The sequence below is a fragment of the Gavia stellata genome, chromosome 30 (genome assembly GCF_030936135.1).
Source record: "Gavia stellata isolate bGavSte3 chromosome 30, bGavSte3.hap2, whole genome shotgun sequence".
Lineage (NCBI taxonomy): Eukaryota > Metazoa > Chordata > Aves > Gaviiformes > Gaviidae > Gavia > Gavia stellata.
The window spans coordinates 1,517,180-1,542,012 of NC_082623.1; the positions used below are offsets into that span (position 1 = coordinate 1,517,180).

At 45.3% G+C, this 24,833-nt stretch overlaps 2 protein-coding genes across 6 annotated transcripts in view; one reads left to right on the plus strand and one right to left on the minus strand.

Annotated features, from left to right (window-relative positions):
* CEPT1 (choline/ethanolamine phosphotransferase 1) overlaps positions 1-8,389 on the minus strand; it is a 32,278-nt gene extending 23,889 nt beyond the window's left edge. For 2 of the 5 annotated variants that reach the window (XM_009818383.2, XM_059831327.1), the window contains exons 1-3: positions 5,197-5,727; positions 1,303-1,450; positions 163-304 (exon numbers count right to left, since the gene is read on the minus strand). In XM_009818383.2, coding sequence (XP_009816685.2) covers positions 163-304; positions 1,303-1,450; positions 5,197-5,640 — 734 coding nt within the window. In that variant the 5' untranslated portion in view covers positions 5,641-5,727. Of the gene's footprint in view, positions 1-162; positions 305-1,302; positions 1,451-5,196; positions 5,728-7,335; positions 7,362-8,125 lie in introns of those variants that run through there. The other 3 variants (XM_059831328.1, XM_059831329.1, XM_059831330.1) reach the window with 3 other exon arrangements.
* Positions 7,453-23,358, plus strand: DRAM2 (DNA damage regulated autophagy modulator 2). The gene is made up of 9 exons (XM_059831331.1): positions 7,453-7,490; positions 10,915-11,010; positions 13,716-13,873; positions 14,561-14,628; positions 15,188-15,327; positions 17,823-18,000; positions 21,432-21,514; positions 22,516-22,608; positions 23,013-23,358. The coding sequence occupies exons 3-9, from the start codon at positions 13,743-13,745 to the stop codon at positions 23,118-23,120; spliced, it is 801 nt and encodes a 266-aa protein (XP_059687314.1). The 5' UTR covers positions 7,453-7,490; positions 10,915-11,010; positions 13,716-13,742; the 3' UTR covers positions 23,121-23,358.
* Positions 23,359-24,833: the final 1,475 nt, after the last annotated feature.

The following is a 24,833-nucleotide window of genomic DNA, read 5'->3' on the forward strand; positions in this document are numbered from 1 at the left end:
ATTGCGGATCCAACAGGTAATAGCTGCCGCAAGCTCTAAGTGTGGATATATGAATATAAACAATTTACTACGGCTCTAAGGATCTGAACTACAATCACATAAAGTACAACTAGGCAGGAAAGCAGCCTAACTTTCAGTTTTATTTTCAGCCAAGGTACTTACATGCCAAAGCGCAACGTTCCAGAGACGTACGTCTGCCAATGCGCGCAGTAAAACATGAACGTTCCAGCAAAACAACAAAAGAACATCCAGTCAGGGTTCGTTCCCAGTTGCACAGCAATACAAGTTCCCAAAACCACAAAGACTGCAGAAGAAAATCAGTCACATAGTAAAAAGATGAAGCGTGTCTATGTGTAAAGATCCTTACTAGAAAAACATCTAATAACAGGACCCAGAGAAGGAGAGACAGTGTGAAGGTATCCTGATATGTTTTATTTGACAGACATAAGAGATTAACACTTCCATTTAAAAAAGTACAGACTGTAAAATGTATATTTAAATTAATATCAGTTAGCAGAAGTCCTCAATATTGAGGGTTTCTTAGTCTCCTACATTTTTATTGAACTTAATGGGATTAGACATCAAGGGACTTGAGTGACTTACGCAATTGCAGCCTGTGGCCAGAGATTTGGCGTTTTCTCATGTATCCAAGATTTGCTGGACATTTTTTTCCCCCCCTCACATTTTCTTTACTTTTTTAAAAAAAAAAAATCCAATGTCTGTCATTCAAGATTCATGCTTCCCCCTGCCTTAAATACACGACTTTGATAAAGTATTCATAAAAGTTTAAAGCATAAGAGCTTTAGAATTTAAGCAAGCAACAGCATCTGATCATTCTTTTGCAATAGGGTCAGCCTTCAGGCTGACTGAATGAACTCTGCCTACCTAGGAAATGATATTGCTGACTCTAATCTTAAACTCAGACTTCTACCGTCCCACTGTTTAGGCGTCATACCTGCCTTGCAATTGCTCTATACAGATTCGATCCAAAATAATATAGGAGAGCATTTTGACAACTTCTTACAGAAATTTTTTTAGAACCAAGACTCTGATAAAGCATACACAGAAGACTGCTGGCTTAGATTGAATTAGTCACATGCTTAATTTTTTTTCAGTGTAATACAAGAGAAGACATTCAGTTGATCAAAAGCACTGTCTATGGTAAGAAGATTGACTGAAAAGCTATACATTCAGCAATATCAGTTGTCCTCTTCTTCAGTAAAGAAGCATTTTTCTGTATTCCAGATTTGATTCCCTGAAATAGTCATTTAATCCTCATACGTCAATTAAAAATGACAATACCTGTGGAAAGTGAATCACAGCCATGATCAAAAAGTTCTCCTAACGGAGTACTGCTATTTGTCCTTCTGGCTTGTTTTCCATCTATAGCATCCAGAGACTGGTAGATGAAAAGGCCACACGCACAAGCAATGTATGCCCAGGGAGGTGCCTAAGAAAGAAAGAGTCAATGAGAGCAAAAGCTTGTTTTAAATCTTAAAAACCATTAAGTTAAACTATCTTACACTCTCAAACAGTTGTTTTTCATTTGCACACACTTCCTTGTCACATGCCTGGACCTTCAGTAGCTGGTCCTTGCAGGGACAGGCAGTGGGGGGTTATGACATGTGAAATGTAAATAAAACAGTGACAAGAATTACTAGCTTAGATTAATAGGTATGGCACATTTTCTAAAGCAGGAAGCTGCACTGTACGTCTGAAAAAAATACTATAGTGCTACATCTGCAGAGTGGTGTGCAGTTAAGTCTTGTCTTGCTTCTCTTTCCTGTAGGGGCATTTGTAAGTTGCCCGAGTGACTTAGAAACTGGAAAACTTTCTTAGGCCCCAAAAAGTGTAACTGTGTCACAAACACTGAGCTCATCTTCACACGACCTCAGTGAGGTGTCACCTACTAAAACACTGCCAAGTACAGGTACTACCGGGCTGCAGTGGCATTTGAGAACTATGTCACTGCAAAATGCTCTAACTTTTAGAGTTCAAGCTTAGCTATCACATTTTCTGAGATCTGTAAAGCTTCAGTGCTCTGCGGTACAGCACCTCCACCACCAACTGTTCTTTCTATTACTAGGTAACAGCAGCTTTGCCAAATCTGTGTTAATAACCCTTAATATTCGCATCCTGTATAGCAATTTATTTCTGTAAAAATACAAATGACACCAAATGCCTGCTAGACCAAAGACTACAATTCAAGGGGGGTTTTTTTCAGTATTTGAAGCATAAACCATTATTACCACACAAGGCAGAGGGTTGCCATTAGTCTGTCTGAGTTTACACATCCATAAACAGGTATTATTGGATATTTTGCAATCTTCACATTTGACAGACTTCATAAGAGGTGAGCATTTATGAGCAGCTCTATTTTACAGACCACGCCAATAAAGTCCAAATACTGCTAAGTACCTTAATCAAGCTGACTTGCCTCTCGTAAAGCTCTGGAGTCCAGCTTCCTTTGGTCTACCCAGCCATGACTCATTTGTAGCACATCAACTTTAATATATTCCTTCTACAGCTTACATTGCTCCTGCTACTGCATTTTACTGAAACAGTTCATTCTGCCTCAAAAGCTGGCACTATGCTCTGCTTTTAGCAGTAAATCTATACAAGCCATCACAAGAAGAGAGGGAAGGGGGAACCGTGTCACCCAAAAGAAGAGGATCACACTTAGGCAAGGTTGTGATGCTACAGAAGTCCATCCCATGATGATATTTTTATTTCTTATGGATAGACTTTACACACAAAGTTTAAGTTATCTTTCAGTAGCATGCAATTTTTCCTCTGTAAACTTTAAAAAAAAAAAAGGAATCGGGCTGCTGGCTCCTCTTCGTTCTTAAACACTACTTTCATTACCAGTGTAGTTATTTCCACTTAGATATTATTTGTATCTGCATAAAATTTCACAGCCCTCTCTCCCATCCAAAACTTTTTTTTTTAAAAAAAAACACCCAAAGATTTAAGCACCAGTCCATTGTTCAGCACTCTGCTAGCTGAGGTCCCCCCAACTAAGCAGGCAGTAGAATTATTTGTATTTCATTTTCTTTTTGGCTGCCCGTGAGGCTGTAAGTGGTAGCTACATCCCCTTGGCTACACCTTTCATCAACAGGAAGAGACAAGTCGCTTTTGAAAAAAGCAGAACTAAGGCTGAGCTACAAGGAAGAGACAATTTACATCTCAAAGCAATAGAGCTTTCAGAAAAAAAAAAAAAAATCTGTCTCTGGAATTCCAAAGTCCCATTTTCTTCCCAGACAGCTCCTTGACACTCAAGAAGCATAAGCTCACAGCTCCGCCACCGAGATAGCATCCTCCCCGTCGTGCCAGCGCAAAGGGCTGCAGTGCCATATGGCAAACCAGATCAAGCTGAGCGCTACCTCAGCAGAAAGTTATTTTTCAGCTAAAGCAAGAAGACAAATCTCATTCACGTAGCACAAAGCAACTGTTAAACACAAAACAGTGTTTTAATACAGCAGCCTACAGCTAACACTATGACTTTCTGACACTGAGTGTAGCTTAGTGCATACTTTGGAAGTCTAATTACCAACCAAAATACAGCTGTACTCTAAATTTTAAATTATGCCCTGGTTCAGTGGCCTATACTAGCTGCTAAGCTGCCGAAATCAAGGTAGGTTGAAGGCTGTCTTATCAAACTGGATTTCAGAGTCTCAGCCTCCGTGTAATACTGCTATGGGAGTAAGCGGCAAGTTAAAACCAAGCCATACAACAATGCCGCAGTCTGAAAAAGGAAGGAGCTGCTCCAAGTATTCGCTGCTCAAACTTAATATTCACTTTTTACCTTACACCTGCCAAATTCCACAAGTTATTGTGAAACTAGCTATCTCAACAGATTTCTAGAGAAGCAAACATCCCTTTACTACGTTGTATGTGGAACAGGGATGCAGAGTGTTGGATGTACCAACCTACCTGGGTTTTTTAGTCTGGTTGGAAACAAACTGTATGCCGCTTCACTACAAAGCGTTTTCCCAACCTCAGCTGGGAGACTTGGTTATGAAGGAGTTCAGATATTTTAAAAGCTAGAACTCGTGAGACGTTCTCCAGCTATTTGATACGTAATACATGTTCTGTACCAAATAATTCCCTTTTTCAGTGCTTATAGAAATAAGCAGCTTTTAAGAGTCAACATTCAAGTGACAAAACGTTTCTAGTGCACAAAAACGAAAGTCTTCAAGTGCCTTATGAGGTAGCTCTAGTGAGAGAGAAAAGTCTTTGAAACTAGTAACTTGAAATGCCTCCTGAAGACTTTTGTACCCCCGAAACCAGGAATTACAGGAAGTTAAAGACAGTTCTCCTCAGGACAGGTCAGGAGCTTTTAGTGCAATTCAGAACAAAGAATACAACAACCGACTTTTATCCAGCGTTCTCACAGCACGGACTACTCAGGCAGCATGCTGCTCAAGATGACAACTCTGTGTTCCCACAACTCATCGCACACCGTCCGCGAGATCCTCATCTGAGCTGCCTGGTAACACGAGCTGCCAGGGCCCACACGGGGTGAAGAAAGGTGTTCCTTTATTTTAGTAAGCTGGGCTTGGTCACACCAGCCACGGAGGCAGCAGCCGGCCTCGATCTCCCAAGCTGCACCACTCTGGAGCTCAGTCCCTTGTCTGAGCTCGAGTTGCTTGCCGTGTTGCAACTCTAGCTGGGCTCGCAGGCAGACTCAGCTCGCTGCCAATCGAGTCACCTTGCACTTCTTGTTATGTGGTAACTCTAGATCAGAAAGCTGAAGGTGACTAACCCAGTCACAAGCAGAGAAGGAAAACAGGCAAAAACTCCACATGTCATGCAAGAGAGCTGCAAATCCATTTCTACACATGCACTCAAACCTTGTGGGGCTGCAGCTTTCATGCAGCAGCTCCTTCACAGCTGCTACCGGAACAGCTATTTTGGTTCCAGACCCCATTTCATACAGTGCACATTGGCCAGAGGAACCGCTGCTTCACTCAGCAAACAGCATGCTAACCCCAGAATCCGCATGTGCTCTTTTGGCATGCCAGCTCTCATACAGAAGCACAAACATTTATAGAGATTAGCTTAAACGTGTGAGAACTGCAGGCTGATCAACAAGAAACAGTTCTCCGCAAAGACAAGAACCCACCAGAAAATGGTGCCAGCTGCTACTAGATCCCAGTAACTATGACCAAAGATTGTCAGAGGTCCACAACTTACCTGTTCTGTAGCTGTTGGGCAGTAATATACTAATAGCAGAGTTGTAAATATATTTATTAACAGTCCAATGATGGTGATCAGATTGGGGGCAATCCAGGCTGGAACTCTTCCAACTAACCACTCCCAGTAACCTTGCATTAGGGGTTCAAGCAGGGATCGTCCGGCACTCTGATATTTGTGTTCTTCTAACTGTTTCAGCTGGTGCTTTGACAAGGGAGGTGTAGGCAACTGAACTAGTTTGCTTAGCACGCATCCAGCGGCGGGACCATGACCGCAGCCTGCGGGGGATTCCAGGTGCGACTCCCCACATCGCCTCTTTATGTTTCGATGCCCACTCATGGATTGGGTGGCCTCGGAATTTTTATTTGGCAGGTAGCAGCTGTTACGGAGAATCATAAGATCCTGCAATATAAAGGGTTGAGACATACTGAAGGTGAAGAGCATAAATGAGATTTTAAGATATCAGAAGTTTCTAGGCAGTGCTCTAAGGAGCATTTCGTTTGCCATCAGCAAACCAAGAAGATTTTATAAGAGTTCTCCCTTAGAAAAGAAAGATATTCGGAGAATTGCTGAAGGAAAGACACAAAACAAGCGTTCTCACTGCAGTTATAAAATGATAAGTTGCACTTGTTTACTTTCCTTGATGCTTACTGAAGCAAATATCCTGCAGCCATCAGTCTAAATTTCATCAGCAATGGAAACTTGCACCACACCACTGACTTACGCTACAGACGAAGGCACAGCCCGTCCCCTCACATCTCTCTCACAGGAGAGCTAGCTGCACATAACAGACATACACAACTTTAGCTTATCAACTGATGGCACTAAAGATTTCTCTGTATTTGTAGTGGGTTTAGTTTAACTGGTTTGAAGAAGCTTTGCCTCTTTGGTGAGGCTGAACAACCTCACCAAAGGCGGTTACAGGCATTTTTTTCAGATCGCTGTTCCTTATTTCAGTTTTGCTGGGGCTTTTTTCTTCTCCAAATTTAACCCAGTTCAGGTGAAAGCTCATTGTCTATTCAACTTTTAAGATATGTAAGAAACTTGCAGGACCTAGAGAGCTTTAACTGGTCAAAGACAGCCTACCAGCACAAGGCTGCTGTGAAAAGAAAAGGCAGGGTCAGGAAGAGCATTTCCAGCACAAACAAGGACCCTCACGGTGTTCCATCTCCCTTGAAGACAGGTGACCAGAAACACATAACTCTCCACACGAACTAGAGGAGAAGCAGTAGAGAAAGCAGGCTAAAAAGAAGAGTTTGCTATTTATCTACAAGAGCCAACCAGAAAAAAAAAACCAAACCACACTAGTTGTGAAGTCTGGCAGAACAAAGCTAGAGAGGGGAAGATGACAGCTATCTCTGAAGCCATCAGTAACACACATACCAAGTAAGGAAAATAAGCTATGCAAATCAAAGGTCAGTACTGGCATAAGAACAAATGCTCTCGTTTCCAATCTCCACAGCTTAATTAAGGCAATTTCCAACAGTGAAAAGCCAGCCTCAGAAAGCTCTGTCAGTGGGAGGAGAAGAGAAGGCAAGCAAACAGGGCCTTGCTTATGCAGGAACTTGCTAAGTTTGGGTGCAAGCTGACTTGCACCCATTCGTTTATCAGGAAACCAGACTTAGTCACCTAGGAGGTCCCTCTGGGTGTTGTCCTGGATGACCAGAAAAATTAGTTCCAGTGCTGAAAACTATACGCTTTTCCTCTCTTCCTGAGGGGCTGCTCCCCCCGAGGGGAGCCCCCGCCTGAGACAGGAGAGAAAACAACCGAAGACCGCCTCGTCCTCCAAAACAAACAACCCCACACTGCCCGGCTTCCGCAGGACTTTCACCCGGGCCTGGCTGCTCACCGGCAAACACCCGGGGAGGGGAGGGAGGACAAGGGCACCTCTCGGCCCGGCCAACCGCTTCGCCCCCAGCCCGGAGGAGGCCACCCCCGGGGTGCCCAGGGCCCACCTGCACCCAGGCCGGGCGGGGGTGGCCCGACCCGCAGCACAGGCCCAGGCCCGACCTCAAGGACCTCTCCCGTCACCCACACGGCGCCCCTCCTCCCCTGCGGACCCCGCCCCACCTGGGGGAGAACTCGCAGAGCCCGGCGGACGGACCCCGTCCCCGCCACCGAGGGAAACCCAGCATTTACCTCAGTCTCCCCACACCGGGCGACGCTTTTACGCCCCTTTTGCGACGGCCGGAAAAGAGGTGGGCGGTGGCGGCAGCGCGCGCCGGGGGCGGGGCAGGGCGGAGAGGGGCGGGGCGGCGCGAGGCCGCCGCGGGGACAGCGCGGGAGCGGCTGAGGTAAATTGGGGGGGGGGGGGGGGGAACGGGGGACACTCAGCGCGCACGGCCTCCCCTGCCCCCGGTCCCGCCCCTCCCGTGGCCTCCCCGCTTCTCCCCTCAGCGACCCTCCGGCCTCTCTTCCCCTGCCCCTCGGCGACCCTCCGGTGTCCCGTGGACCCCTCGGTGTCACCCCCAGCCTCCTCCTTCCGGACCCCCTCTCAGCCCTGACCGCCCTCACCGCTGCCCCCCCGCCGCGCCTGACCACCCGCCGGCCGCCCTGGGAGCCCCCAGCGCCCCTAGAGACCCCCAGATACCTCGGGTGTCCCCCCTCCCTCCCCTAAGAGCTCCCCGCCACCCCGCTCACCCCCCCTCGTGTCCCCTTGTCAGCGCCAGTGACCCCCCATCACTGTCCCTCCTGCCCCAGGGACCCCCGACCACCATCCCCCGTGGGCCCCCATCGCTCCCAGTGACCCCCCTGCCCCGGGGACCCCATCGAGCCCCTCTGTCCTTTCACCTCTCTTGCCCTCAGGCCTCCCCAGTTCCCCTCCATCTCCCCCTCCTTCCTGCCCAGCTGCTCTCCTAAACCTTCCCTCCATCCTGGTCCCTCTTCCCCCTCTCTGACCACCCTGAGCTGCCCCCCATGCGCCAGGCACCTCCAGTCCCTCTCCGTGACCTTGCGGTAGCTTCGATTCCCCAGCCGTAACGTGGGAAACCGTCTCCCGTGCTCTGCTTCCAGTACTGACGTATTTTTAGCTGCTTTTCTCTGGTTAGACAGGTTGGACTGACAGGTAGCGTGCGTTCGTCCTGGACACTGAGCTCCTCAGTCAGCTGTAGCAACAGGCCGGTATCGTGGTATGCCACGTTTCTAAAATAGGCATTGGTACATCCTTGTGTCATGGTATCTTGTGCCTGGCTCTCTTTAGTTTGGCGCTGTGCCGTTCTGCTGCTTCCCCAGCTGGGTAACAAGAGCTGAGCGAGGGCATAAAAGAGCCTCGCCTCAACTCTCTGGAAGCTGACCCCCATACCCAAAAGATTTAAGAGCAACTTTTTTGGTGTCTGTACGGGAAAAAACACTCAAAATGAGTCATCCATCATTACCCTGCAGTGGGAACAACAAAGGTGACACATTTCCTACCTTCTTACTTCTAGTCCTTTGAGGATTAGCAACCTTTAACCTTTGTTATCAATTTGACCCTGACAATAAGTTGCGCAAATGAACGTGTTCAATCCCTTTCTGACTCATCGCCATCCAACCTTTGTGTTTACTTAGGAATGCACAGGGCAAATTGCTTTGTCTTTCTTCCTTCTACACAGTGTCTGTTGGAGTATTTTGTGGAGAGAAGAAGGAGTATCCCTTAGTACAGCTTTATCTCCGCCTGTCTTGCTGAGAGAGCAGGGAAGAGGCAGGTTGACAACCAGGGTATAAGCGTTAATTTAGAAATTTGCCTTTTCCACATGCACTTTTTACCATCATCTCAGCATTATCATTCTAGGTAACGTTAACTTTCTGCCGTTAATGGTCTTGGCCAGCTTTCATTTTCATTTGTAGTTTCTATTCCGCATGCTCAAGCACATACAGAATGCTGCTGCACACTTCCTGCGTTTAAAGAAAAACCTCAGAGATGGTTAAAATCTCCTCTGCTTTTGAAACACTTCCTTGACTTGCTCTTGATAATGATCTGATAATGCCTATCGCAAGAAAGATCTGTGATACTCGATTTGGGGCTTTAAAAACCCCCTTAGGACATGAAAGTGCCTACAGATCAGGATAGATGTTTAAGAAAATCATAGTTACGTTGAAAAGAGAGGCTAGCCATTGCCATTATATAATCAGTTGGCAAAGGATCTTGTGAAGAAACGAGGTGTGTTTTCTTTCTCACTGTTGAAAACAATAGGACAGGATGAGGTGTTAATTTATTTCAGGACTTCCCAGCTGGCAAATTGGGAGGCAATTCCATCCCGCCTCCTGGTGACTGGAGATGCCTCGTTATGCGCCTGTGCTTGCCCCGTGAGTTGGCAGTGTGTGTCTGCAGCAGTGTGAAGTTTGGATGGCCTCGAGAAGATGGTGCCATAAATGTACGCAGTGCTTTGCAGGGAACAAAGCCTGTGTTTGGTATATACAGTCTGCCCACATCGTAGCGTGAAAAAAAGACTTGATTTCACTGAAAAAAATTGAATGGGAAGGAAGATGAAGGGAGATGATAAGAATTCAGGGAAGATCTGGACAGAGCTAAGAAAGAATTTAGTGGGGGAAAAATTAAAAACAGTTTTATGCATAAGAAGAATTTGTCAGGGGTTTATGTCTGTGAAAGTAAGAGGACCAGAGGTGCAGTTTTCTGGCAGAGCCCAAACCAGCTCTAATCCCTGTGCCGTTGGGTTGTACCAGCCTGCAGCTATATTCACAGTAAGAAGTGCCTCACCAGAGCTCTCAGGTTGCAGCCGAAGCTACCACACTGCTTTTTACGCCCAACCGCATGAAAACGAGCATAATTTGTGTTCAGGCCTTAGCTTTGGGCTCAGTGACAGCGCAGGTTGCAGAGATGCCCAGTCTTGACTGACTCTTTGTAGCAGGGCTTGCTCTGGAGCAGACATTGCTGATGAGCTGCCTGCGTGGGCACAGTTCTTACATAATGAGAGCAATATCCAGGCGGGAAATTGGGAATAGCTGTTCTGCTTTACTAACCTCGCTTTAGTCCAGGTAAATTAATCTGCTTAGGCACGCAAATACTCCCAGGTGGAGAATCTGCGTTGTCTGTGAGCCTTACCCCCGCGTAGCTTCAGTCCCACGTGGCAGCAGTACCCCGAAGCTGCATCTGACCAGCACCCCAATGTTGCAGACATCTGTGCAAGCTCATGAATATCGCCAGCGAACAGGAACGCAGCAGAGTATCTCTTCTCTGATGACTTCTCCAGTGTGCGAAAATGGCAGGGGCTCATGCGAAGAGAAGACAGGAGTTGTGGGATGTCTGGTTCATCGCAGGTTGCTTCAGCCCCTATCCTGCCACATATTTAGCGCAGCACCAGCATCACACTGGGATGCCCATCCACAGTGAAACAGGAAGACTCCACGTTCTGTCCTCCTCCTTCTGCGAAAGCACTGATCGTAGACACTGGGTTTAATTGCATTAAAACAGTTGCATTCTTTTTTTTTCTTGAAAGCTTCTCATTTCGAGTTAAATATTTGTATAGACAAGTCCTATAAATCAAAAAGTCTTAAACACCTGCTTTTTTGCATTTCTACCATCCCACCATACATGTGCTTCACTCCTTGAACCACTTGGAACATAGGAAAAACATACTCTGTCAGGCCAACAGTCCATCTAATCCAATGTCCAGTCAGCAGCAATGACTAATAGAAAATGCTAAGAAGGAGAATAAATAATACAGAGTAAGAGGTACAGAAATACCTCACATCTTGATTATTTTCCTTTGTATCTCAAAGATTTAGAAAAAAAATGAAGCAAATGTGGAACTTCACCAGAAAGATGACTTTGGATTCCTCTTGAGGTGGCATTTCTTTTGTTGCCCTTGTTCTCAGGTATGTGGCATATTGTTTTGTTTGTTTGTTTTCAGGAAAAAATCTATTAGCTCAGAAATAAAGCTAAGGCACTATTAACATTTAAAGGCTAAAGAAAAAGTAAAATCTAAGCATCAGACTGACTGCTTGAAGTTTTGAATTACACACCCATAACATGTACTTAACATCTGTAAGAGAATGCCATGCAAAATATGCATTTCTCTTTCAAATTCCCAATTTACTCTTACAATACTCATTACTATTTTTGCTGCATTACAGTCATAAAATGAAAGTCACCATTAGAGGGTAAATGTTATACTTAGCTTAAAAATGAAAGCTGAAGTGTAAGAAAGCAAGCAACTTTAATTCTATCACTCTATTCTTATTCACTACATCTGTTAGACATCTTCATCTGTTACCTAACGTCTTCCTTACAAGCAACTGAACCTTTAATTTTACGAGGATGCAATTGTAATTTTACATTCTTGTCAAGGGTTATCAATTAGAGTTGGCTTTTGTTACCTCCCAGGAGAATGCCAGAGCTCATTTGTTCTTGTCCGAACCCCTAATATTCTAGGCTTAAAAGCAGCACAAACACAAGTCACCAGTTTCTACTAAATAAGCAATTCTCATTACGCATTGTTATATATTATGTGATGAATCTATCAGCCTGGCTTTCCGCAAGCTCTCCCAGACATGCGTGCTAGCAAAGGTCAGCAAAAAGATATGACAAAAGTCTGCCTGTGACCGAATACCTGCTGTGTGCAGTACGTCCACATCAGACCAGTGCTGGGGTCTCCTGAGTGAGATGCAAAGGAGTCGATCAGCTCTGATCTGTTGCAAAATTCACCCACTTTTTTTCAACTTCTTTTCTCTTCCCATGAGACTTTCTAGTCTTGGTGCTTCCTATCTCTTTCTTCCTCCTCTCTTTTTCCTTCTTTTCAGTCTCTCACACTCTAGGCTATGCCCGCCTCCTAAAACCTCTCAGTGCTTCACTCCTTCCTATTTTGTCTCAACATTATTTTGCTTTTTCTCACATACTGTTTGATCTTTGCCTGGATGCCCTTGGATCTGTACTCTTTATTATTTGCTCTTCACCTTTTTCCTGTTTCATATTCCACTTACAGCCTCCAGTTTCAACTATGCTTAAACACTTCCTGAACTCTTCTCACCAGTGTAAATGTAAGGGAATGCCATCAGTAAAATGGCACAAAATGCAGGGCCAAGTACAGCCTAGAGAAGAGGAGGCTCAGGTGGGATCTCACCTCCCTACCTGGAGGGAAGATGCAAAGAAGACGGAGCCAGGCTCTTTTCAGTGGTGCCCAGTGGCAGGACCAGAGGCAGCGGGTACGAACTGAAACACAGGAGGCTCTGTCTGAACATAAGGAAACACTTTCACTGTGAGGTTGACAGAGCGCTGGCACTGGTTGCCCAGAAAGGTTGTAGCATCTCCATCCTTGGGAGGTATTCAAAAGTCGTCCTGCACAACTGGCTCTAGGTGGCCCTGCTTGAGCAGGGGGTTGGACAAGATGACCTCCAGAGGTGCCTTCCCACCTCAGCGGTTCTGTGATTTTGAAATCAGCTCTGCTTAACTTTGTATTTTAAGCCGATAGAAAATTACTTCCCTCTAGCACCAAGAGTAGAGAGGAGTCACAGTTCTTTCTGCGTGAGCTCACCAGGGTGACGCAGCTGCACATTATTGCTCTTGGAGAACTGGAGGTAGAGACACAGATTTGCTGTCAGGCTGGGACTTACGGAACTGGACAGCGTGAGTACAGAGTCAGCCATTTCACTCCACTGTAAACGGACCTTTTCCTCCCACCTGTAAAAACACAGACTCACTAAGGTTGGAAAAGACCTGTAAGATCATCAAGTCCAACCATCAACCCAACACCACCATGCCCATTAAACCATGTCCCACAACACCATGTCCACACGTTCCTTGAACACCTCCAGTGATGGTGACTCCACCGCTTCCCTGGGCAGCTTATTCCAGTGTTTCACCACTCTCTCAGGAAAGAAATTTTTCCTAATATCCAGCCTGAACCTCCCCTGGCACAACTTCAGGCCGTTTCCTCTTGTCCTGTCAACACGGTAGCTGCTGTACTGCCAGCAGGAATAAGTAGCCCTTCAGTTTGAAGGTTGTGGCTGGTAGCACTCAGCTCTGGCTCATAGATATCTGTGAGGTTGTTTCAGGGATGCCTATAACAGGCACTGAGTCACACAGCATGACAGGTAGTAAATGAGGGCAGATATTAAAGTAATTTTAGGTCATTTTCTCCACGTCTGCCCAGTGGATTGTTGATGGAAATTAGGGGCTCCACAACAGCCACTATCAGTTAAACTGTCACTATTGGGACACGTTCTCCATCAGCCTCACTAATTCTAACATGGTGTTATGACACAAGGCTAAGAAGAAAATAGAGTCAGTTATTCACAGTGACCCATTTGACCTTATTCTGGCAGCAACAAATGCTGAGACCTGTAGTAAAGTGACATTACTGGTTTCTTTTCTCATGATCTTCTAAGAATTTCAGAATGAACATTTCCAGATGTTATTTCTGCTTATTTATGATTGCTTCTGTGCCGTGAAGTCAAATGTTCACTTCGGGTTTGCAGGACAGGACTGAGAGCAATATCAAATTGCTGTTCTTGAAGCAGCTTGCCTCAAGAAAAGCAAAACCTTTGAGAAATCTTATTAAACCTTTGTATTTGATTCCTCACAGTGTTCCGAGTTAGAAGTCAGCACTGAAATGTGGTGGTTTCAGCAAGGCCTCTCTGTCTTGCCTGTGGCTTTGGTTGTTTGGTCAGCTGCATCTTTTGTGTTTTCATACATTACTGCAATCGTCCTACACCACGTCGACCCTTTGGTGCCCTACATCAGGTCAGTAATGTTCATACTGTACCATAGTATTGAACTGGACTCTCACTCCTGTGAATTCTTCCCCAAGTCCAGACTTTAAGCAGCAGTTCTTACCGAACAGCTCCAGTTCTGAAGTTACTAGCTGTTTATAGTTATTTGTATGTAACTATTTAAAGCTGTCTATTTTTGTGCAAAAGTCTAACCTTTAAGCTGTGGCTCTGTGAACGTATCCTTAAAATGATGATGAACAAGAAAACTGGGGGTGCATCTCCAACCCTTGTTCAGAGTAAAGCGTCTTGCTGTCATCAGGTTTGGTTGCACCAGTAAATCCATACTATAATCTATATTCCCAGCTGCATTGCATCAAGGCTGCACATGTGACCTTAACTGTCAGTCTTTCAGTTTTCCAGGTTCTTCATTTTTCCAGTTTTAATAATCTTTATTCACCTTTTATGGACTCAAGAAATAGTTACACCAAGTATGTTCATTCCTTGTTCTAAGGATAGCATGCCTTTACCATGCTTCTTTCTACAGCTCTAGAAACGCACAGTATAGTTTGAGTAATGAAAAATTCAGTGAAAAAATATCCGGGAGGGTTTTTTCACAAACCTGTTTCTTATGGTTCCTTTGTAGACTGAAATAAGTAAAGTTGTATTGCAAGTATTTTTAGTATAGATAGAAACGTACCACTCCATTTATCTCTTCCAGTGATACAGGGACAATACCACCTGAAAGATGCGTATTTGGGATCATGTTAAATATTTCAGCTTTCTTGGGTGAGTATAGGAAGCTGTCCTTGGCTAACTGCAGGCAGTTCTGGGATACACACAGCTTTAAACAATTTAATTTCCTTATTCAGGTCGTTAAACAGCCCCTAATTCTCAGTCAAAAACTAAATTCTAAGCAATCAATCTTGATTCTCTTAAGCAATTCAAAGGAAAGTGTATGTCAGGGATGTTATCCACAAAGCCAGCATGACAACTGCAGATTCCAGAAGGCCAAAAAAGCATTTAAAAAAACGAACAGACTAGTAAAAGAAATAGAAATGCAAATTCAAGGCAGCCACCTTACTTGTGCTGCAATTATGGAGAGGGGGGAAAAAACAACCTAGTATGTCTTTCAAATGAAAGAGATCAGAAAAATCTAGTAAGTTGACTTATTTACCATTATATTATTCCAGTTTTGACTTCCAGATTCTCAGCTTTCCTATTTCAGTGTACCATAAAACAGATTTTGTATTATAAATAGCTGCCTCACTCAGCATCTTCCCAGTTAAAAAAGGACAGTCTGCTCGTCAGCTGAAAATCTTACTGCATTTGGGTTCTTCATTAACAGGTATGGCTACCATGTATGTCCGTTATAAACAAGTTTACGCTTTGAATCCAGAAAAATCCAAGATCATCAAGCTTAATAAGATTGGCCTTACACTAGGCTTGACGAGCTGTGTTGGACTTTGCATTATTGCAAATTTCCAGGTTTGTGCTTTGCTTGCAATGTTCTGAAGCTGTCCAGAGTTGTGTGTTTGTTTACTGAGATATCTGATAAAATGGGGATTTTACTGAAAGCAAAACTTCTGGGGGCAAACCTGTTTTTTGTCAAATTCCCTACAGAAAACTGGTAAAAAAAAATAAGGTTTGGTTTATAATTTCTTACTTATTTGCTTTATCCACTGGGACTTGTGAGCAGCCACTCATGAACTTTAAAAACATTAAAAACCCCGCAAGTTTTGCAGAAAGCAAACTCATCTTGGATCTCATTCTGGGAGATTCGAAAGCCCTAGCTCCAGATTAAAAGACCACAACTATATTGTATTTTGACTCAGGAGAATCAAATAGTCAAAACTTGTTACAACTAGAAGTAAAGCCAACAAAAAAACCCAGCCCCACAAGAAGTCCAGCTCTGAAAAATCTGCCCTCTTAGGTATATTTTCCTTCAAACCTGCGCAATTCTTGAAAATACTGCAATGTTAACCAGCTTTTTAATTTCTCCATCCCAGTGTCTCCATTTTTCTTCCTCTCCAATACTTTCCACCCCCTCCAAAAAAAAAAAAAATCTGACATTCTCACATATCACACCATCAGCAGGGCCGTATTCTATGTCATTGGCTGTTACATGCAAGACAGTCGTACAGTTGCCAGCCTCATCATACTAATTACCTGCGGGATTTTGGGGGGGATCTGTAGTGGTGCCTTCAGCCACTAGAGACTGCAGGGTCACCTTGGTCTTCTGCTGGATTAGGGTGAGGAAAAAGTAAAGAGGAAAAGCTCCTGGAAAGCTCCACCTTGTTCCCTTCTCCTTTTCCCCTAGCACAGCTCTCCAAGTGCTCCAGCAGCCCTTCTCTTAGAAACCTCAGTATGCTCATTTTTGGGGTTTTTTGGAGGCCTCAAGCTATTTACTTTTTTCTAGAGCCCTAGCTATACCCAGAGGTGACAGCCTCCCCTACCACACCCACCAAGCAAAAGCCTCCAGCCTGTGTTCAGCTTCCCTCTGCCACTGGTCAGGAGAGGGTATGTCTATTTTCTGTAGCTTTCAAGATAATCAAAATACCGAAGATGCATGTTAATTTGTTTACTAGTTTGTGTAACATTTAATCTTGGGCAAGACAAAAGTTGGAAGTGATGCACCTGCATATCCAAGTGATGCTGAGGACTGGTTAAGGGCCACCCCAGAGGCAAAGGGAGCTAAAGCCCCCTGGAATCCACTGGTTACTGAAGACAACTGAAGTGTGAAAATGCACAAAGATGAACAAAGGGACACGGGAACAGCCATCACGCAGAGAGCTCCAGCCAGCTCTTGCTGCTGGGAGTCAAAGCCATAGCACAGGGCTCATCCTCCTGGGAGCTTTAATTCATGCTGTTCAGCCAGTACTATTGCTTTATTCTAGCTGTGGCTATTGATTTCCTCTCATGTAGGACCAAGACTTCTCTGTGATGACACCTCATCACTGAACAACACACGATTTTGGAGCACATGCCTTTGCAACTTAGTTATTCACTATTTAAATACAAATTCCCCCCTCTGTCGTACTGTGGATGCAGCACTTCAAATTCATTTGTTCACATAAGGTGCACGTGGAGATTGTGAGGAAAGGGTGACTCCAATTCCTGATCTTAATAGTTTCTCAGTAAAATACACAGACAGTCTCATGCTTTAGGGCATAAAAGATCACCGGCACGATTGGAGTGCAGGGAGGCTGCCAGGCCTTGCATTGCACAACTGGCAAGATAACACTTTGTAGTTTCTGTCTTTGGGTACTGTGCTTCGCCAGGGATGAGAGGAAAGGACTGAACACAGCATGATTTTTCAGGGCATAAATTTTAAGTTGGGTTTTTTTCTTGGAGTAACTTCTGGTTTTAATAATTTTTACTATTTGACGGTTGACAGTCCTATAGTGTTTTTTAAGTTAAGAAGTATTAATGTTTGATTCAGCCTTGTTCCCTCTGAGTATTCAAAGATACTCATTTGACAAACAAGGCTTATTCAAACTAGAGTAATTCAGAGGAGCACTAAACCTCGTTATTTTTAATCCCATTTTGGGTACTAGAACTGTGCCATGTTTATCTTGTATTGCATTATCTGTCATAGATGTACAGGTTCCTGGGATAGAAATGCTCAGTTGATGGCCTGTTGTCACTCTCGTTACCTGCCCAACTGCAGGGATTCCTTCATCCAGTTTCTTTATTACTGTCCATTATGGCTAATGAGAAGAGCTTTTATAAATTCCTGTAGTTAAGATATAGCTGTGACCTGTAACTTGGCCACAAGAATTTAACAAAAGCAGCAGGTGCTGGCTTCCAGCTAACTCTGTATGGGGTTTCCAAGAAAACTCTCCTAAGTACTGGCATGTTCCAGAACTTCTTAGCTTGGGATGTGAGAAGGTGGGTGGAGTGCCAGAGGTTTACAGAAGAAAACTGTTCTTAGAGTTTAAAATGAAACCAGGTTCTGTACAAGCAGTGCTTTCTTTCCCTAGAAATGTGTTCTGTACTACATACACGTGGTTGGAGCCTGCCTGACGTTCGGAGTAGGGGCCATTTATATGCTGGTTCAAACCGTCCTATCCTACCTGATGCAGCCAGAAGTTCACGGCAAAGACGTCTTTTGGATCCGCCTGACCATGTTACTCTGGTGTTGTTCAAGCATTGTGAGCAGTATCCTTCTCCTGTGCAGTGTCACTGTGAAACAGAGCAGCCTTCACAAATTGCAGTATTTGCATCTGCATTAATTTAACCTACCAATGCGAAAGGCTGTGCCGCAGAAGGCGTGTCATCTTTACACGTACAGCTTGTATCGTGCCACCTATTCATATTCTGTATTGCAACCTGGAAACTTTAGGAAAAAGGGAACCATCAGGTAAAGCTCGCAAGTGAGTCTCTGGCTAATTAAAAAAGGTAAGAGGGATGGTTACCACCCTTTCTCCTCTCCTTTCCTTCTGTGCACCAGAGGCTGAAAATGGCAAAATAAGAGTTTATCACAAAGAGGTCTGACTGTAGATTATGAAAGATGGGGAGACAGGGAAGTGTACTTAAGAGATGGGTGGTTTTAAGGGGGGAAGAAAGCCAGGTAAGAAATAAGTGTGTCTGTTCCCTGGTGACAAGAATGCTGCAGCAAGTTGTGTAGTTGGATACAACTAAAAGAGAAGTACAGAATGTAGCAGAAGAGAAAACACTACTAACCTAACAGTGTGCAGCAGGGCTGCACTGTGCCAGCTGGCTCCCAGAGCAGGCTTAAAGTGCTGGCATTTGTCAGAGAGACAATTCTGCAGCATGTGGCCAAGGTTGAGTCAGAAGAGACATTTGACCTCTGATCTCCTCCCCTGCCCTTCCTAGAGTTCACAAGACAAGACATTTCTGACCAGCATTCCCTACAACCTTCCCTCGGCTCTGGAATCCATCATCTCCCTTAACTTTGAATTCTGAGGGCTGGAAGCAGCTGTGGGTTTTACAGAAATATGGGCCAACCCATCCAGAAAGAGAGGCCTTTTTCCTGTCCAGAGTCATTTAACAATCAGGAAACTGAACCAGAGCAGTTCCTCTGCTCACCCCGATGGACCTAAGCATTGTATTTTGAAAATTATGACTCAGTTTTCTGTCAAACTGGACTACAACAGTAAAACTTTCGAATTTACAATCCAAAGACATGAGTGCAAAAATCATTGCTTAAATGCTGTCTCTTTTGCAGCTGAATCAAGGCGACGGATTTAATCCCCACCAATTCCACTTATTTCCAGGCTGGCAGCCAAAACCAACACTAAACCATACGCCCCATTTCCCAGTGACGGAGCATCTCGCTGAGCTCCCATTCCTACTACTGCAAGATTATATGATCTGTACTAGTCAGATGAGAAGCGATAGATGGGGCACAAGACGGTTATCTTTAAAGAAGCGAGAAGGACCGTTACCTGCTGAGGAGGCTCAACACAGAGCAAGGAAGTCATCTGTGAGACTTAGAGAACTGCTGTCCCTAGCAGAAATTTTTGGTGCTAACAAAGAACAAGATTTTTCAGCTTTGAACAGTTAGGAGCCAAATAGAAGTAGGGAAGACTAAAACCTGCTGCAAGTTAAGAGCCTTTTACAGATGCCAAAAACCCACAAACCCCAAATCTGTAGAGGTTTTTGCACCAGCGTGGTCTAACCAAAATTAGAGGAAAGTAAAGCTGTAGAAATAATGATATATACATACATATGTATGGAAGGGGAAGAAAAGGGAAATTGTCAGAGTATTGTCTAAATTAACAGTTCATAATGTAATAAGGGAAAGATGGTAACAGGGAGGAGTCTGTGGCTGTAGGTGAAATGGTTGTAACTGGCACTGGAGGACAAAAGGAAACATAGATTTTGTAGCAGAAATAGCATGGCCAGCAGGACTGGGGAAGTGATCGTGCCCCTGTACTCGGTGCTGGTGAGGCCGCACCTCAAATCCTGTGTTCAGTTTTGGGCCCCTCACGACAAGAAGGACATCGAGGTGCTGGAGCATGTCCAGAGAAGGGCGACGAAGCTGGTGAGGGGTCTGGAGCACAAGTCTGATGAGGAGCAGCTGAGGGAGCTGGGGTTGTTCAGTCTGGAGAAGAGGAGGCTGAGGGGAGACCTCATCGCTCTCTCCAACTGCCTGAAAGGGGCTTGTGGTGAGGTGGGTGTTGGTCTCTTCTCCCAAGTGACAAGTGATAGGACAAGAGAAAACGGCCTCAGGTTGTGCTGGGGAGGTTTAGACTGGATATTAGGAAAATTTTCTTCACAGAAAGGGTTGTCAGACACTGGAACAGGCTGCCCAGGGAGGTGGTTGAGTCCCCATCCCTGGAGGTTTTTAAAAGATGTGTGGATGAGGCGCTTGGGGACATGGTTTAGTGGTGGACTTGGCAGTGCTAGGTTAACGGTTGGACTTGATGATCTTAATGGTCTTTTCCAACCTAAATGATTCTCTGATTCTGTAAAAATACTCCTGATCCTCTGCTGGAGTGAAACAGCAGAATTGTCAACACAGAAAGCGCAAAGCAGTTAATTACCCGCTCTGTAACAAGGGGAGGATGGGAGCCAGTTATTTTTGTATCACAATGATTAAATTCTTTCCATTGCAGTAGTAACTCAGGCAGGTAACTAACAGCTACTAAAGCTGTACATTTTAATTAGCAGAGAATTGGGTATCTTCCATTCAGATCAGTAACCAGAGCTCTCTGGACCACTCACATCAATTTTTTAATAAGCTTTGGAAATCTGGTTTTTCAAAGACATGTTTGTGCCAGTAAATTCAGCCTTGTTCACCACCAGAAGTAATCTTTCACATCAGGAAGCTCTTGATGTTTAATCTCATTAACGATTGAAGAAGTTAATATCTTAATCCTATGAAAATCAGATCTTCTATAACTTAATGCTCCAAGTTTCATTTATAAAGGCAGTAGCACTGATGTAGCATACTTTCCCTCTGGAAAATGTTGAGAAAGTGACACCTCAATCGCTCGAGAAAGAGCCCAGGTCGCTGGTCAAATGAGGAATCATTGTCATGAGGGGTCTCTCCTTGGCTGCTTCTCCAAAGCAGTTGTCAAACCCTGAGTGAACCAAGAGGGAAACAGAAAAGCTGATAACCCTCCCTGCTGCAAATGATACAGTATTGCAACCTGTAACCCACATATCAAGAATTCAAGGTGGTTGAGAGGTTGAAAAGCAATCAAAGAATGAGGTCTAGACACTATTAGCCTGGGAAATACCACTATTCACATAATTCAAAATGCAAAGTAAGTGTTCACATTTGATCGTAGTTTAAATGCTTTCATAAGGATGCTATGTTTGCTCAAGGAGGTATAACAAGATGCAGCATACAGAGAACAAAGATAATCGATTTAGGTTAGAATTAACCTTTTCATGTGACACTAACTAGTCAGTTGGAACAACCTACTGAGTTGAAGGGTTGAAGGGAATGATGTGAAGCAGTCTGTGCCACCATGACTGTTCATTATGCTGAGGAGACCTTGCGGAAAACATGCAGATATCTCCTTATAGCCTCAGCTTGACACGATCCAGAGCCGAGTCTGAAATGTCCAAGTTGCTCATTCTTGGTCTTGAATCTTCCTTAACACATTTCTGTACAGTGTTTGTTTCCTCAGTGGTCTTATACAGTGGCCTGTATGGAATGAATCTAGTGCAGAAGTTGCACTGGGACCCACAGGAAAAAGTAAGTGATTGAGTGGAGAAAATAAACAGAGAACAAAACCCAGCTACATTATTTGCAGTGACAAATGCATCTGGGAACGGACTGCGGTTGTGTACACGTGCTTGGGGCGGGAGAGGACAAGTGAGCTTTACCAGTTGAGCCAGTGTACAGCTACTTGCTGAACTACCGCTCTGAGCAAAACAGTTGCAGCTTCAAGCATTATTTTTAATTAATCTCACTCACGGGCAGTAATTGAACTGTCTCAACGAGCTGTCAAACCACCAGCCTGTCTGGTTGGTGCTGGTCAGCGATTCCCGGTCACTGTTACACGGTAACCGTAAATAATGACGCTCTCGTGCCGGCTGGTTGCAGCGACGCAGAGTTCCCGACTGCTGCCAGGTGGGTGTCCGGTGGAGTCGGGGAGAGAAAGGCCAAAGGCTACAAGTGATAGAGCTGCCATTGAAGTGAGAAGCGCTGGGCAGTGCGGGGTCCCGCGCGGGACAGGGGAAGGCCATGTAGGTCTTAACAGCTCTGCCTGTCTCCTCGGCCCTGCCAACCTCTCCAGACACTGCTGGAGATGCGGCACTTACTGGAGGAAATACTACGCAGGCTGGTTTTGAGAGCTTTTCCCACCCCTCCCTTTATTTAAAGCATAAGGAGCCTTTCGGAAGTCTGCTTACATCCAAGGGAGGGCCTTGAACCTCACTTTTGTAAAGAGGTTTTGCTGCTAGTCCTGCCAAGCTCTTGACTGGGCCTTCAGGTTTTGCAGGTGGATATTAAATTCCCAATGGGGGTCATCCCAGCTGTGTGGAGCAGGTGTTTTCCTGGTCATTCTCACACTGCTGCAGAGTTCAGCACTTCAGAGACTCCAGATACGCTAAGAAATGTTGCTTTCCAAAGGGAATAGTTGTGGATGCGGGATGTCGGACATGCAAGCCATCTTCATGCCGTTGCAGGTTCAAGAGGAGCTTCTCACGCTGATTGATTTTTTTTTTTTTTTGCCCCTTCTCACTGTTACACAGGGCTACACAGTTCACATCATCAGCACCGTCTCAGAGTGGTCGTTAGCATTCTCCTTCCTCAGCTTTTTCCTCACCTATATCCGTGACTTTCAGGTAAAATGAAGTTAACATTAAGTGCTCTGCTTCTCCAAGCTCTAAATAGCCTGAGGCGATGCAAGATGGGCTGCCTCATATTACCAGTCATCAAGGCTGGGAGACCTGTAGCACGCACAGCATTAAGCGGTCCTCTCCTCAGCACGATCCGTCCCTGCTGTGTTAATGCCGACTCCAGCACCAGCCTAGCTTTAACCAGCTTCACTTGTGAGATCTGTCACAGTCACAGGGAACATTTGCTCTGGGATTGCAAGGCAAATGATGGAGTCTGTCCAGGAGAACAGCTTGGGCTTGCAGTTCTGGAGCCGATCTGCATTTTGGTCTTTCATCTGACTACTGGAGTTGCCCATGCTGAGACAGCGACAAGCCTGCTAACTTGAATTTTCTTTCCTTTTTCTATGTAGAAAATTTCCCTGCGTGCAGTTGTCAGCTTGCATGGACAAACCCTTTATAACCCACCGCAGAGCTTTGTGACCGATGAGCAGACGCTGCTGATAGCAGGGAGCATCTAATGAAGGTGAAGAGAACATGTTCTCAGCATAACTCAGGAATTTAATAGCAATAACTGTTGATATTTCTAAGCATTTATTTTATATAAAAACATTTATGAAGTGATTGTATTGTACTTGACATAAAGGGCTTTGCTATTAACCCACACAGCAATGCAAATGTTATCAGTATTGTAAACAAGCCTGTAACATTTCTACACATGCCAATGTCATGCAAGAATTAAATGAAGGTTATTGAAGAGTTGTGTCTCCTCATCACTTCCACTACACCCAGTTTTACCTCTCTCAGCCCCTTGCCCTCCTCACCCCCATGTTCCTCAGGCCAAGTCCTTTTGGCTGCAGGGAGCCCCCAGCCTAGAGCCGGACTCCAGCCTCACCCTTCCACGCCTGCGGCTCCCTTGTTGGGGCAGCTGAGGCCGCCCCGTGACCTGCACACTATGCCGGAGTGGAAGGACCCCAAAGCCGCCTCATCCTTTGAGCAACCCACCAGGAGAGCCTTCTTAACACCAGCGCTTCCTCCAGAGGACAGCCGGCAGCCTGACCAGCTCCCCTCTTGCTGGAAGGGCAGCCCTGCCTTTGCTCCCCGAGAGGAGTGACAAGGAGCAGCGGCAGGAACAGCAGCCTGCGCAGGCTGCTCCGCGGGCAAACCACTCCGCCCTGAATTCCTTCTTCCTTCCCTCCCTCTTCCTGGCAGTTGTTTGAGCTGGTGGACAGGTTCATCCAGGAGTCCACACGCAGTGTGTCCTTATGGCACAAGCCTAGGAAGAGTCAGACTACGCAGCCCGTGTCCTGCTTGCTCAAGGGGGAAGCACCGGCTCTTAAACGCGCACACAGCATAGCACGACGTGCGTCCTTGTAGCCTTGGTGTCCCTGGTGCTCCTCCGAGACAGTCTCCAACCCACGAGCCAGCCGCTCATTCCTCTTGCTTCATCCCAAAGCTGTCAGATGGTGCTGCCAGCCCTTAACCTGACCTTGCAGATCGTTGGGGTGCTCCAGAGGTTGAGCTCCACAAGGCTTTTGGTGCCAGACACCCCAGATGCATGCCGGGGTGTGTACTGAGTGTTTTCATAGGGAAAACCTCCCACACACAATAGTCGTGTCCAGACCGAGCCAGAAACCTTAAAAATACACATTTGCTCTAGTTCTACCAGAGTATAGCAAAGTCGTTTGGTATTTGATTACAGACAGACCTACAGAATACATTATCAACAGCTGCCTTTGAGCCCTGTTTAGCTCAACTTCCTTGTTCAACGATTGCTCAAATCTACAGCTACATAAGCTCTAGCATGTGTTTCCTCCCACACCAAAATAGTTTATGCTGGCATCTTCCCTTCCCTGGAGGGGCAGGTGGAGGGGCAGGTAGAGGACCAGGAGAGGAACTGAAGCTGGAGGCCTCCTGGAAATCCCAGCAGCTGCCCTGGGCAACTTCTTTCTCCTGGATTAAAACAGGATGTCTCCATCACAGTTGTGCTTTATTTGCACTTGCACCTGGTTCAGCCTGGAGTTCAGACAGTTCATGTGGTGAAAACAAGCTTTGGAGCCAAAAACCTGCCAAACTACTGAAGCCAGTGGAGTAAAAGGACAAGCAGATAAGACCCAAAGGGCTCTGTGGCTCAGGGAAGATTTCCCCAAGAATTAGATTCTAGCTGCTGATAAATCCCTACGGATTTATCCCCTGGAGAGTTGCACACTTGGCTACATGCTCTTTAATGAGGC

What these genes read in the sequence shown, in the direction of transcription:
- DRAM2 (XM_059831331.1), top strand. Translation starts at nt 13,743, where the DNA reads ATGTGGTGGTTTCAGCAAGGCCTCTCTGTCTTGCCTGTGGCTTTGGTT. An exon ending in GCATTATTGCAAATTTCCAG is followed by an intron (nt 15,328 to 17,822) that starts GTTTGTGCTTTG and finishes TTCTTTCCCTAG; the next exon opens with AAATGTGTTCTGTACTACAT. An exon ending in ACTGGGACCCACAGGAAAAA is followed by an intron (nt 21,515 to 22,515) that starts GTAAGTGATTGA and finishes ACTGTTACACAG; the next exon opens with GGCTACACAGTTCACATCAT.